This window comes from Chelon labrosus (genome assembly GCF_963514085.1).
Source record: "Chelon labrosus genome assembly, chromosome: 2".
NCBI classification, from domain to species: domain Eukaryota; kingdom Metazoa; phylum Chordata; class Actinopteri; order Mugiliformes; family Mugilidae; genus Chelon; species Chelon labrosus.
The window spans coordinates 33,585,688-33,600,596 of NC_140338.1; the positions used below are offsets into that span (position 1 = coordinate 33,585,688).

The window sequence follows — 14,909 nt, forward strand, 5'->3', positions numbered from 1 at the left end:
TTTTTTTTGTTGATCCCATTTTTTTTTTCGCCAGGACTGTCCTCGCCTGGTTCACTTAAGAAGCCGGGGAAGTTTGATTTCAACGCCCTGACTTCCCAGACGAGGTCCCCCCGCATGGCGTTCACACACCACCCGCTGCCTGTGCTGGCAGGAGTGAGACCAGGTGAGAGCCCTGCCATGAACCCAACAACCCCCTTTAATAATCTGAACAAGAGAGAGAAGGAAAGGGAGTGTCAAACTTGATTCTAGATGGCCATATATACACCCCAAACGCCTCTGGAAACAATCAAAATAAATCCTATATTCATGTGCCTGAAAATGAAAATCCTACAGATTCCTGCAGAGAAAGTAAAGAAAACTTTCCAGTTCTACAGTTGCAACTGCTGAGAAGTAATATGCATGCAGAGTTTCATCTGTTCAGCGTTACTGCTATCATCATGGCTTGGCATAAATTCCTTTCTCTCTCTCTCTTTCAGCCTCTCTTCATCCAACCATTTTACTGCCATCTTCGTGCCTCTGTGATTAATATTATCATTGCATGGTACCGGTGCTGCATCCATGCTTTTGTCTTTGCCTGATTTGACTCACATCTTACATGTTTGTTGTAATGTATTCACCTCTTGCATTTAAACATCGTTATTATATGACAACCTTGACTGGTTGTGTAAACATAGCATATGGAGCAATAGGACTGTAATAAAACAGAAAATAGAAATAATATAGACAAGAACAATACAACAGTGAGCTATAGTCTGTGGACAGAAGAGCTTGTTTAGCCAAATTGTATATTAAAGCCATTCAGTGCTCATGTATATCATATCAGCTATATTTTCTGTTCTTGGAAAGATGTGTTGTTTTTTTTATTATTATTTGTAGATTTGTTTAGAGCAAATACAAATTCCAAAAGAAATCAAAATAAGTAACCTATACAGTTGCACAGATGAATAATGTTGTGGATAAAATTCTCAAAGTAACTTACAGTATTTCCAAGGTCTTCTTACAAAAGAGGCACCAAATGCAAGTTGTCCTCATAAGACCTTTTTGGTCTTATAGGATAACTGACATTTTCTAGTCAGGGAATTCTCAGTGTCTCCAGGATCTCAAGTTTGCCAACAAGTCTCTATGGATTGGTCTCACTTTTCAAAGGAATAAGTATGTCCTCCTTGCCCTGTCTCTCCCTCTCATTCCATTTGCTTCTGAAAGGGATGGATTGGTCCCCAGCCAAAACAGACCTGCCATGTAAAGGTCATTTGGACTCATTGCCCTCCCTGCTGAAACGTATTGAATTTTACTTGCAGAGCTCCCCACAGTATATTTAGAAAATATTGTCCTGGCTGAATCTCACACCATTAAGCCTTGTTGTTTATCTGCACAGAGCAGTCTCGTACCCATGCAAGAGTCCAATTTTGAATCAATTTCTAAAATTTTCCTGGTGTTTTGTGCATGTGTTGAAGAGGTGTGAAGGTCTAGCTCAGCTTTCTCTGTTCCACAACTAACTTCCTTTCCAAACAGTGTGTGTGCTGTTGGCTAAGAAGTTTTCATGTAATAGAGAGGCTGCAATGAGTGAACAGTGTTCAGAGATTGTGTCTTGGTGCATGTACACCAGGATGCACACATGCGTGCAAATTTACACTCTTGTGGAGGACTCTCTGTGCTAAAATGGCTGCTATCCAAATGGAATGTCCCTTGGAGGCCTTGGTTCTATAAAGAGACTGGATGATGATGGGAGGGAGGGAACGAGAGGGATGAAAAGAGAGATGGGGGTAGACAGAGACAGGGGAGAAGCAGAAAGCAACCATGGCATGCCCTGGTTAGGTGGAAGCTGTTGTTGTATAGGTCTAGTGCATGTGGCTGTTCTGGGGTAAGGATTGGATGGTTTATGCCCCGTTTTTGGCTCCAGACAGACATGGAGAGCTGCCAGACTGACTGTTGCCTGATTATACTAGTCTGAAGAGTCTGCCATTGTTAGGTGATTACACATCCACACACAAACCAATCTACGTAAAAGGACACATCAAAGCTGCAAGAGACATAGCGGTACATTCACACAGACTAAGATGCAGATGCAGAAACACAAAATTCACCTGTGCATGTACCAACCCAGATACAAAAAGATGGAGACACCGGTTACACAAAAGTGCATAGAGTTTGAACAAACAGTGACTTGCCCACTTTGTGAGCCCAATACACTCCAGATAGTAGGCGACAGACATAATCACAGATGCTTGTTCGCCAGTCTCCCCTCACCTAGCAGCTTGCCTCTTTAGTTTGGTGTGCCAAATTGCCAAAGCCATAGAATCACAGCAGACAAGACAGACAGTGGAGCCTAGTGTGTGTATGAGTGTGTCTGTGTGTGTGTGTGGTTGGCTGGCTGGCTGACTAATGTCTCTGGGAGGTGTTTTGTGGTCGGTTGGGAGCAGAGGGGAGATTCTCTCTCAAGCTTCAAACTACTGGGCAGAACCGCACTGCAAGGATATGCTGCTGATTGATTACACATCACTGACAAGCAATAAAACAAAAGTGGAAAAACCCAGAGTGTGTGTGGCTCTGTCGTACCCTAGTGGCTTGTGTATGTGTGGGTGAGAGAAAATGAAGAGGGAGCAGAAGGCAGAAAATACTGTAACGCACTAGTGTGTATGTGGCTGTGAAAGTATGTGTATGTGTCGCGATGCCAGGCTAACCAGAGGTGCAGAGAAATTTAGTGGGTTGATTTATAAAACGAATAGGACCAGATGTTGCCCAATGGCCAAGGATAATGCCAGTCGTTTATAAGCAAAAACAGCTTCAGTCAACCACAAGAGAATGTCACAGCTATTTTCTGTGTTAGGACAATAATAGGCCTAAGCAACAACCTGGTCTCTGATGCCAGATGTCTTGGTGCTTAGTTAAAACATATGCATTTCTTAAACACTGTCAGAGGTGTGAATATTAATGTTCTGAATATCACAGTATGTGTGCTTAACATCTGTGCTGTGTTTATGTAGAAATACAACAGAGTGACCTGAACCTCATTATGTATTTTCTATTTTTGGGCTCTCTTCTCCTCATGTTTGTCTTCCTCAGGGAGTCCTCGTGCCTCAGCCTCAGCCCTGCACTTCCCTTCCTCCTCTATCATCCAGCAGTCCAGCCCGTACTTCACCCACCCCACCATACGCTACCATCACCACCAGGATCCGCTTAAGGAGTTTGTGCAGTTTGTGTGCACCGACGGCACAGGACAGCCCAGTGCTCAGGTAAGTGATCCATGGCTTCTGCAGATAAAGGAGCGGTGATTTAGGAGGCGATTCTACAATATTTAGTGATGCAAACTGACAGAAATTGAAACTGTCTAGCTAATCTATTTTTATGAAAGACATATGGAGGAAAGAAAGCAAGAGAACACAAAGTATTCAGAATACACAACGACTGGTTGCATTATATTAGTTAGATTTACAGACGGTCAAGCGAGCCAAAACCTGCACACAGACCAATCTTTATGAAGTGAAACAACCTCACTAGATTGGGTTTTAGGCCAAATACAACAACACAAGTAGGCAGCAAGATGCTCTTAAACTGAAAAAAAAAGCTTAGCTGGAGAAACTTATAGGGAAAGAAGCAAAACCGTATTTGACTCATCACAAGTTCAGCATATAATCTGATACCTTCTCCCACTGTTGGGTAGTAGGAGATGTTGCCTGTCAGATGTGAACATGTTGTAGGAGGTAGGTAACGTCAGGAAAAGCTCTTCTTGGCTGGCAGGTCACAGGATAGGTACGGGCTGGGCAAAACTGGCAACTGGCATTGGATTTACTATTGTGAAGCAAGGTTGTGAACTTGAAAGAAGCTGTAGAGTATTTGTAGACAGATCGAGATTAGTGCTATTTGGAGAGCTAGGTATCCGTGGAGGGAAACTGAAGCAGGTATTTAAGACTACAGGTCCATTTCAGTAGTTGTTTAACAGTGCTCATGACTCGCTGCCATTTTTAGTGACCTTCTGTTACAGCAACATATTTTCTCTGCGCAGTGTGGGATAGAATATTCAGTAAAATGTAACCAAAGAAAACAAAAATGTAATTGAATATTAGTTATTAAAGCACAACATGCAACATCATACAAAATTGCCAGTGCAAAGTTGTGGATGAGGAGGAAACTAAAAGCTGAAGCTAATGGGGCCACACAGTTTCTGGGTCTAATTCAGTGAAACATTAAAGAATGGATGAATCCCGATAACTGAAAGCAGGAGTTCCAAATATGACAACATAGTTTACAGCTGACTGTTAACTGGCCTAATAGGTATATCTCTCAATTATTTGGACACAAATTCACAAAGGTGTAGAGTAGTACTGTAGACCTACTGTACATGGCCTTCTGAGCAACTTTGAATCCACTTATCAAGCCTTCTCCGTGTCCTGTTATCCATTTTTCTCATTACTTCAAGCACTAAAGACAATATACTTTAATAAATTTCACATGCACTTACACAATTCACACACACTCACGCACACACACGCATCTTTTTCACATTGCTGGTTTATCCTTTTTTTTAATATTCTTTCATTGCACTATAACTTCTTCCCTAAATGATCCCACTTTGTGTGTGTCAACATTCATCACTTTTCCACTTCATATTTACCTCACTACTTTTGGACAAACTGTGATATTTTATTTGTTTTATTTATGTTATGTGAGTCTCTCCCTTGTCCCTTGTTTGCAGGTGTGTATGTGTCTTTTAGTTTGTGAGAGTGTACTCAGTAGTCTAACTTTGAGTCCCTTGTCCTTAAATGGGACTCTGATGTTGTGTGTGACTCCCTGTTCACTGTATATTCTCGGGGTGTTTCCCACTCACCCTGTCTGTATGGTCCATCTGCAGCCTAATGGAGGTGGCCAGAGCAAAATGCCGGGCTCCTTCCTGCTGCCCCCGCCACCCCCGGTGGCGCGCCCTGTGCCCCTCCCCATGCCCGACTCTAAAACCATCAGCACGCCCACTGACGGCGGACTCAGCTCACCCGCATCTCCGTGTAAGTCACCCCCTACTCCCACTCCCCTTCACAAACCCCTATTAATGCCCCAAACTCCCCACAGACTTTTCACAGAGGCCAGCCCAAACCAATTTTAGGCCCTCACAGGATAGTTGGCCCTTAGGTGAAAGTATATTTATTCTATATGTCCGCAATACAACCTCCACTTTTGTAACCGTCATAGAAGTCCCAGTATGTTTTTGTTGTTCAGCTACATTTGGGCTTTCTTTTGTACTCTTGTACTTCAACTATTGTAAAAACACAGATCTGGTATTTCTACAACGGCTACTTCTACAGTTTTTTAAGTTTAGCTGACCGTCTTCTTCCAGTAAGATTAGCCATAAGCTTTCTGTAAGGTGCTCAGTCAAACACTCAGCAGCCCCAGGAGCTTCACGCCTGATTCATCCATCATATTGTGGACTGTACACCACTGTATTGTAGTGTGCTGTACTCTCAAGAACCAATTTTGTCAAGGCAGAAGCCACGCCTTTGCCAAACCAGAGATCCTCTTTCAAGCTCCCCTGTATCTTGCTCTGAAGTCTCCTCTCTCTCTTCATGTCTTTGCACATCACATCTACCTCTTTCCTTCACTTTTTCTCTTTCCTCCAAATCCTTTTACTCTCTCTGGTGTTGGGTTTCCTGCTAGCACCACAAGAGGCAGTGTAGTTTCTCTCCCTTCTTTTTGATGTGTTTGTAGTTTGGGGGAGCAGAGCCCTGTTCACGTTGCCTCTGTAGCAGCAAGCCTTTGATCAACACAGACTTTGCATGTCTGTCTGTGACAGCAGCAATACAATCTACCCCCTTCTCTCATTACTTTTTTGCTTTATTCTATTCTTTATTTGATATATCCTCATATCCTCCTTCTTTTGTTTCTTTTCCCTTTATTTCTCTCTTTTTTTCTTTTTAAGGGAACAAAATTAGGGCAGTTGGCGTGGACTCCAAAAAAACATCATGCCCCACTTTACCCACTCAATCCCCTCGCCACCTTCACACAAATCTCACAACAATTAAAAATTGAGAACAACAAAAAACATGAAAATCACAGTATAACAAGAACAACCCATTTTTCTAAACATGAATGATCAAATCTAATCAAGCCTCTAATTAGTGCTGTACTGGGGGAGCGGGAGAGAGGAGTGTCATCAGAGAGTGTTGAGGCACCCAAACAGGTGCAACACGAGAGTCGGGCCACGGGAGAGGCACACGGAGAGGGGGCACTGGACGGAGCAACGGGGGCATCTTCCCCTCCCTTTGTTTTAACTTTTTCTCCTCTTCCTGTCCTATCAACTTTTCCTCCCCTCCCTCCTTCCAACTCTCTCAAATTAACATGTCACTCTTATTTATTCATATGAACATCTATATAAATAAATATCACACTTTCCGTCTCTTTCCTCATCCCGGTACCTGTTATAACTGTTTTTTTTTCTTCCCCCTCTGATAGTTTCTCTGATTCTCAAGATATCTTAATTACAGTCAAAAAACACAAACACACACAAACACACACACGGCTTTGATACACTCTGACCCTCACTCATGCATTTGTTTCCTAGCCCTTTCACTGTTATCTGCCGCACAACGCCCATCCCCTCAACTCACTCCAGTCATGCAGAGCAAAGCTTCTTCTCAGCCGTCATGTTGGAGTCCAGTGAGCACAACTGCCCTAAGTTTGATCCTGTGGCATCATCAAGTGGTGTCACTGTGTAGGAGAGATACTCAATGGAGCATTGTTTAGTTTACCACTGGTCATGAATACAGTTTCTCCGGTGGCTTATTGTTTAGGCCAGGGGCTGCTGAGGAGAGTCTATGACTAACAGTGCAGCCGTATCTGGGGGAAAGATAGCTTCTCCATGTTAGTACTAATCATTACACACTGAATGCCCCATTTCTTTACAACAGATTAAATAGTTAGATAAAAGAAAATAACCATGAACCAGACCACAATGGGAACAAATCTTCCTTGTGGCTCATAGGGATTCAATATCCCTGAACTGTGCTGTCACATATGCACCTTACAGCCATAGCAGGTCTACATTATATTAAATATAGAGAAAATGATAACGAGACCATCAAACTCCACTATGAGCTGAGTGTGTATGTGTGTGTGTAAAAGCATGTACACACTTGTATCTCTCTGTTTATAGCATACTCCACGCCAGGCTCCACAGCTCCCAACCGGTTTGTCGGCATCGGAACACGGGACAACTTTCTGAATATCCCCCAGCAGACTCAGGTACCCCACCAGCCTCCCTCATTTAATTAACATCCACATATCCACCTCTCCCCTCTCCTCCTTGTTTTATGTCTTTTTCTTCCTTTTCCCTCACTTCACCAGCCTAACTCTGCACAGTGCTTTATGTACGGTAAATGCAACTTTCCTGGCGGCTTTGGGTTTAAATGGACTAGCATGTGATTCAGATCGAAGGCCATCATACAGAGGCAATACTCAGACCATGGCTCTGCACTGGCAACATGCTACAATAAGCAATACGCTAATATATATATATATATATTTAACCAAACAATTCCAACTCAGACTTGACTTTATAGCTTTTTCCAGAATATTATACTGTCTGCATTAGCATCTGGAGATTGTTGGGTTCTAAAGGAGATGGATCTGGTGATATTCAAACTTGTTAGCTTTTGGAAAAGACTTACACAGATACTGTTCGTCAATTGTTTGTGAACTGCTACACGGAAACAGAGTGCCGCCCATGTATCAAGGCCTTTAGTTTCAGTATTGGTTTACAGTGCCTGCACCACAGTGAATGTAGGCAGTGCCAGTTAGTTTCAGTTCCAGCAGTGTTGATTTATCTCTGCTAGACCCCACAGTGTGCATTAGTGCAGCGTGTGAGGCCAGTAGTGCACTACATTGTGGTTTCAGCTTTGGCTGCGCTCTGCCACTGGGCTGCAGTGTCTTGGGCCTCCTCCATCACCAACACAACTTTTCTCATTAGGGGCTAACCGCACCTGCCTGAAGCCAACTCGGCTCCCATGTCCTCCCCACACATGGAAACAATCTGCATTCCTCCTCGGCGCAGCTCCGCTCTGCTCTGCCCTCCCCTCCCTGGTGCATCAGCATCCCACCCTCTCTCTCTTTCTCCCCCTCTCTCCTCCTGCTGCTCCCTTTAGTATTTTCAATTCCCCACCTGCACCACTCTTCTACAGATGTAGCTCTAGCACTGAGGGGACATCCGAACGCCATCCAAATGTGTGTTAGCACATATGCACATACACTTCAACTCTGTGCCAAAACTCTTGCCCCTAATTTTTCCTCCTAAAAAACAACAGGGCTTTTACAGCAGCTTGCATCTGTTCAGAACGCTTATTATCTCCTGCTATCGCTACTCAAACATTGTTGAAAAATTTCCACTTCTGTAGGGTTTCTGCTATACGCACTCTAACAACCTGGACACTGGCACCAACTGCTCCCAGTTAGCTGAGGCTAGTAGGTCAGCAGCAGCCTCAGCCAGAGTGAGTAACGGAGGTCTCGGTCTGTCCTGCTGTTCTCTGGCATATGGCGGGGTTCAGACGATGGCCTTGCCAGCCCGCCTTGCTGCCTTCTAGCCAACTAGCCAAGACAGAGGGACAAAGTCTTCCCACTTTTGTCAGAGCAATATGCAGAGAAAAGCTGGTCTAAGGAGCTCTCTGGTGGTGAGACCTCAGCTTTGCAGAAAGATCGAGGGAGAAAGGGGAGTAGGAAGAAAAAAGAGGGACCGAGAGAAAAGGAGGGAAAAAGAGAGAGGGAGTTAGTTGAAGCTCGCTGCACTCCACAGTCACGTCCCGGCTGTCTGGTTGCCTGCAGCAACCAGACATGATGTCACAGGCAGTTGAACTTGGACTTGAAAGGAGGGGGGTCACTTTCCACTGCCAAGGATTACATTGGGAGAGCCGGAGTTAGAGAGAGGAAAAAAGAAGGGGGTTAAGGGAAGTTAGAGCCAGGAGGAGGAGGAGTTATCAGCTAACACCGAAAGGAGGCAGAGGTGGCAGAGGATAGATGGAGGTTTCGGGGTTGAAATTTTCTCTTTGGTTTGCTCGAATGAGGGACAACAGAGAGTTCGCTGTTGAAGGTGTGTTGAGTCGCTGCTCTCCCAGGCCGAGGCTTGTGGAATGCCAGAGGCACTCAGAACTGCTTATCCTGTGCCAAAGCCTTCACTCTGTCCTCTTATCAAACTGAGAAACTGGATCCCTGGTGTAGCTGCCCTCAGTAGCTTTACAGTGTAGCCTGAGACCACTCTGGCCCACAGAGCAGAGCCATATTAGGACTAAAGCCTTATATGTAAACCGGTAGCACAGCCATTCAGACTTAACACAAAAATTGCTGCCCTTGTTTTAATGAGTAAAAGTTTTGAGTCAGCCCCCTCAAAAGCAGCACGTGGTAAAGTTGAGGTAGAAACTTTTTTGAGACTTTATGGGACAGCTGAGCTCAGCATGTACTTTAAGAGAGGGAGACACAGAGTAGTAGGCAGCCCCCTAGTGGAGGCAGAATAAGTCACACATGTGTTCCCAACCTGTTAAGCCCCTGATCACAGAGCACTTTTTATTTTAGTTTTTAAATGGATGAAGAAGTGAAACTAGATAGTAATTCCCTAGAATACAATTAGGAATTTGATCAAATATGTACAAAAAGAAACATATTTTTTACTGTGGCAGTATGGTTTTTTTCTTCTCTAGTTTCCTGTTAATCACCTTGCTGCCCCCAGATTTGTCTTGTTGCTGTCCTGACCTCAAGGTTGGGAACCAGTATCCGGACTACCCCAACTTAAACCTCTTATTCATACCACTATTAAAAGTTGTTTATGTGTATGAAAGATGTAGTTCTGTGTTCATACTTTCTACCTCCTCGTACTCTTTCACATCTCACCATTTCTACCTTTTTTATTTATACCCATTACCCATAAGTATCGCTCTGTAGTCTTCAGGCATGTTGCAACTAAATACTGAATTAAATCAGGAATGAATCTAAATGTGAATGTGCGGATGGAGTTTAAAAACTAAACTGTCACATTTTCTTATTTTCTTTTCACAGTCCTGGTTCCTCTGACAAGGCCTCCCTGAATCAACAGCTAAAATTGTGTCTTGACAATTGGAAATTTGAAAACAAACACATCACCGCTGAAAAAAACAAAACAAACTGCTGACACTAAAAGTCTTTCCCTTTTGCGAACACTATTCAAAGTACTACTACAGAACCCAAAAGAAAAAAAAAGAAAAAACACGACGCCCCAAGAGGACCCCAAATCAACACCATTTGAACAGGAACGCTTGTCCCCTCTTACGCAGGAGGCTTCAATGAGATTCGGTGGACTGACTCAGAATGCAACATGGAAGAAGAGGAGGAAGAACTGTCTCACACACACACACCATGAAATGTCAGAAAGGAAACACAATATGGCAACCTGACAAATGACCAATTATACATTTTTTTTTGTTTTGTTTTTTTAATTATATATTTTTTTCATTTTGTTGTCTCCACAATGAAACTCCATGCATTGGCTGGGAGATCCAAAAAAAAAGAACAAGTTGTGGTAAACGTAAAAGTTGGATGTGCAGCAAAAACAAAAACAACTGCCACTCAAATTGCACACTTCTATAGTTGTGTATTTCTCTGCTCATTTCTCCCCCATATGATCCCACGTGACACTACACACCTACACACCCCATCTCACCTGGAGCTCAGTGCTGCTCAGGGTCAAGGCCGTAACTACAGTCACATACCTGCGTGTCACCACACACTGCTCCTTCATTCGCTCAGCCCTGAGCCTCTTTCATTTCTGATTGGCCAATCATGGTGACGCCATCTGATGGTGTGACATATATGCACTAAGTGGCTGGTCTTTGTTTACCTGTCAAAGTATCAGGGTGTCCTGCTGTGGGAGAAGTGATAGCCATGAGGCGAGTGCAAGTAAGTGAACATACAGTCATAACACTAACACTACATGTGCTTTTTCGTCCCCTCACCTATGCACTATTAATTTTTAATAAGGGATGAACAGTATTGCACATCGATGGTCAGATGAGTGATTAGAGAAGCGAGTAGAGGCTGGCAGCCACTGCAGGGAGGATGCTGTGCATCATTTGGAGTCTAGGCCCTGACACATGCAGCACTCATAAGCACATCCACAGACCCATTATGCACGCTTGCAGACAGTACATGCAGACTTTCTTCTCCACAACAGACACAACATCACCTTGTGATTATTCAGAAACATGGACTTTACAGTGATGCACACACCATCAGCTTCATACTTTTAGCTTTAATTTTGTTTGTAGGTGGATTTTTTTCCAGCTTTGGTTTTGTCTGACCTGGATTGTTTTAACCTTCTCTTGCATGTCATAATATTTTTCTTTAGTTTGCAATAATACATCAAGCATCATGCTCAAATTTTGGAAAAGTAGTAACAGCTGTTTCTCATATCTCTCACATATTGACAGCACGGTAACAACAGTTCATCGCATGTTTCCCATACATTGCTTCACACAGCATCCCTTAGTCTGGTCACAAGAAAACCCAGAGGAGCACACACACATACATACACACTCACAGACAGAGTTATAAAATGCGCAACAACAACAACAACAACAACAACCTGACATAAATGAATAAAGGGAAGCCTTTACATTTGGTTCTCCAAATTGCCTTTGTTAATGGTTTTTCATTCATTTAAGATTTGTCTTTTTAATTTGAGATATTATTCTATGTAAATGTTCACAATGAAATCGCTGTTGGTATTATTTCAATCATGACACAATCCAACAAAAGCCGACCTCACAAAATAACTGGACTGCCTAGCTGTTTGTTCTGTTTTGCAGGGATAGTAAACGGGGCTGAGATCCTTTTCTCAGCCTTTCTAGCAACATTAGCTCTTTGTACTAAAACCATATATCAAGACTATAACAATATATGGAAGTGCCTCTGTATTCCCTTCATGCAATTAGTAATAAACTTGACTTCAGGTTCTCTTCCCACATATAAGCTAAAGCTACAGGGAATGGTAGCCTTGGTGCATGTGGAAACCATTGGCCTAGGACAGATCTTTATAGAGGACTGCAAATTTTTTTTTTGTAAAGACAGAGAGAGAGATCTTATACATATATATTTATGATATATGCTCCTTTTTAACTTTTACTACACAAGCTTATTGGCAGTCTAGTTATTTTCTGAACTCTTACGTCCCCTGCCCCACAACCCGTTTCAGTAACATCACCTTACTGTTACCAGTACGAATCAAACGACACACGCCATCGCCATCTGCAGCGCAGCATTATAATACCTAGATGAACATGTCAAAAATCGACAGTAGGTTTGAAGAAAAAAAAAGTGTTTGTTCTTTGATGGAAAGTATTATTATTGAAAATATGTGTCGATTGAGCCACGTGCAATGCATTGGGTAGATCATTGTGTTTGTCTGTTAGAGATTTTTAAGAAAGCTAAGAGAAAAGAGAAAAAAAATGTATTTGTTTCAAGTCCATAAGCTCCGGGACTCTAAACTAGAGGGCCATGAAAAATCCTAGTCTTTGTAAGTTGGGGGTATTTGTTTTTATTTCCTTTGTCTCTTTTTTAATGTTTTATGTGTAATCATTTGTTTATAAAAATGTGGGAGGGCTGAAGGAAAAAATCTACACAACTTCAGAAAAATCTCTATCATCAGATGAAAACTGGTGCTTTAACACTATAAAGTACATTCAGAACTATTATAAAGGAATGAACAAAAGTAACAGACCATTTAGGAAGCAGCATTATTCCTCTCTCTATTTGTATTCTTCTATTTGTATTGAGTAGGGGGAGGGGTTCCTATTCCTTAAGGTTGTGACACAAAAGGCATTTTGGTTCAACCTTTAGAAAATACAAAACAAACCTATTTTGTCAAGCCCAAGAAATTCTTCAGATAACTTACCCATGCACTGCCTGAAATTCACCAGCTAAAACAGAACAACCTTCCGAATTGAATTCATTTTTACCACACGCATTGGCATAAACACACAATAAGTTCCTCCCTGTACTGTGGGAGATGCTTTACATCCAGAAAGCCCATTATCATCCTAATGTGTTCCTGAGTCTAGAGCCAAATAGAGCTCAGTGGGTTGTGTTGAGACACTTGAAGCGGAATGAGCATTAAGACCTTCTGTACAGATAGACACAACAGAAAAGGGGCAAAAGCAGCTTATAATCATAAATATGAGGTCTGAGCCATTTGTAAAACAGGCAGCAAGGTGAGCCTCTCCCCTGTTCCACCCCCTCCTCTGTAAATGACTCTTATAGTGCTTGTGCTGTAGTGTATAGTTTCCCAGCAGTTAAAGGTTGTCCCTTGAAAGTGCCTTTTGTTCACAGACTCCATTTTGTAATCCAGATCGCCCTTTTTTCGAAATGGCTCGAGGTAGCAGGTTGGCCCTGAGTGCAAGGATGCAGGAGGTCGTCACCCATTCACAGCACTCAGGGGCAACTTTTACCCCCAGCTTCGAAATGAATCCCCTCCATTGTTCCTCCCCTCTTTCCTCTATTCCTTTTCAAAGCTATATATATATCATATATATATATATATAGTACAAAAGGAAACTGGTGTGAATTAGTTATTTACTTTTTATTGATAAATGACAAAAAAAAAAAAATTTAAAGGCAAAAAAACTTGTTCTCGTTCAGCTCTTGCTTTTTTCTTCCCCTCTGTCTCCACTGTCTGTTTTCTCTTAGACACTGGAGTAGTCTGTAACTGCGTGTCCGTCACTCTCTGTCTATCTCTCTCTCTCTCTCTCTATCTCTCTCTCTCTCTCTCTCTCTCTCTCCTGCCCTCTCCGCTGTTGGGAGGGTGAAAAAAAAAATATTGCTGAAAAACTTTTGTCTGAGCAGAATGCAGTTAGCTCACATGTTATTCTTGTCTGTATGCTTCACATTGTATTACCATACCCATCTTCTTCAGCTTCTCCATTCAGCAGCTAATGTAAGTGAACAAATTACGCTGACGGGCTTTTGGGGGTGTCCTTGGGTGGGTTAGGAATGGGATGACAGGGGTTCCGGGGTTTGGGTTGAAGAGATTTTACGGAGAAGATGGAAGGGGATCGAGAAGGCTAGATAACCTGCTTTGGGAAGTTGGGAGGGGCTGCTTGGACTAGAGTAAGAGTTTCCTCTTTTGTTTTAGCTTTTTATATTTTGGCTTTGTTTTATTCCCCCTTTTTGTTTCCTTTTAATCTGGATTCTTTTCAATAGTTGCTATCAGGGTATGTTGTCGTTTAAGCTCTCTTTGAGGACGCCTTGGACTGTAAAATGAAAGCTACAAGCACCTTATATCCGGACTTGTCCTGCATGAGGCTGAAAGAGGTGTTGCATTTCCAGGATAAATCCCACATCCATTCAAACCAATCATTTAAAATGAAGTATTGTCATTCACACGATGGGCTTCACACAACGAAGCCCCCAGCAGTATTAGCCATTTACAATATACAAACCAGATGGATAAAAGACCGGCATAAACCCGATCTCTCAGATTTTTGAGGATTCAGGGAAGTCCCTCCATTTTCCTCCTCTGAACACCTCATGCTGGATTGCTCCGTGTCTTTGTTCTGTTGTTTATTTTGTTCTTTATCTTCCTAAGTGTGTATGGTTATTGGTGAATTAGGCAGCACCCTAGGCCCCCTGACTCCCAACTCTTCTATGCCTCTGTCTTTGCCCTCAGTGCAGCACCACTTCTTTGTGAGAACACCCCCAGAGCTCTAGGTGAAATGCATGTGTTAATTACAGTTTCTTTTCCATAAGAAGAAAAACACAGTTTGAGAAGAGCAGCACCTGATTGAATAAAAAGGATGTTCTTGACTGTATCATCTTGGTGTGCCATGTGTTTCTTTCAGCATGCTCTTGCCTAAAAAAAAGAATCATCTCCGGAGCTGCATAAAATTGCATCAGCCACAACATTAAAACCACCA

General features: G+C 42.6%; 1 protein-coding gene across 9 annotated transcripts in view; it reads left to right on the forward strand.

Annotated features, from left to right (window-relative positions):
• The window catches only part of nfixa (nuclear factor I/Xa), a 103,762-nt gene extending 88,958 nt beyond the window's left edge, over window positions 1-14,804 (forward strand). For 4 of the 9 annotated variants that reach the window (XM_084555337.1, XM_084555338.1, XM_084555339.1 and 1 more), the window contains 5 exons: window positions 35-163; window positions 3,064-3,233; window positions 4,850-4,997; window positions 7,139-7,227; window positions 10,024-14,804. In XM_084555337.1, the coding sequence (XP_084411463.1) occupies window positions 35-163; window positions 3,064-3,233; window positions 4,850-4,997; window positions 7,139-7,227; window positions 10,024-10,038 (551 nt within the window). In that variant the 3' untranslated portion in view covers window positions 10,039-14,804. The remainder of the gene's footprint in view (window positions 1-34; window positions 164-3,063; window positions 3,234-4,849; window positions 4,998-7,138; window positions 7,228-10,023) is intronic. The other 5 variants (XM_084555342.1, XM_084555343.1, XM_084555341.1 and 2 more) reach the window with 4 other exon arrangements.
• The last annotated feature ends 105 nt before the right edge of the window (window positions 14,805-14,909 follow it).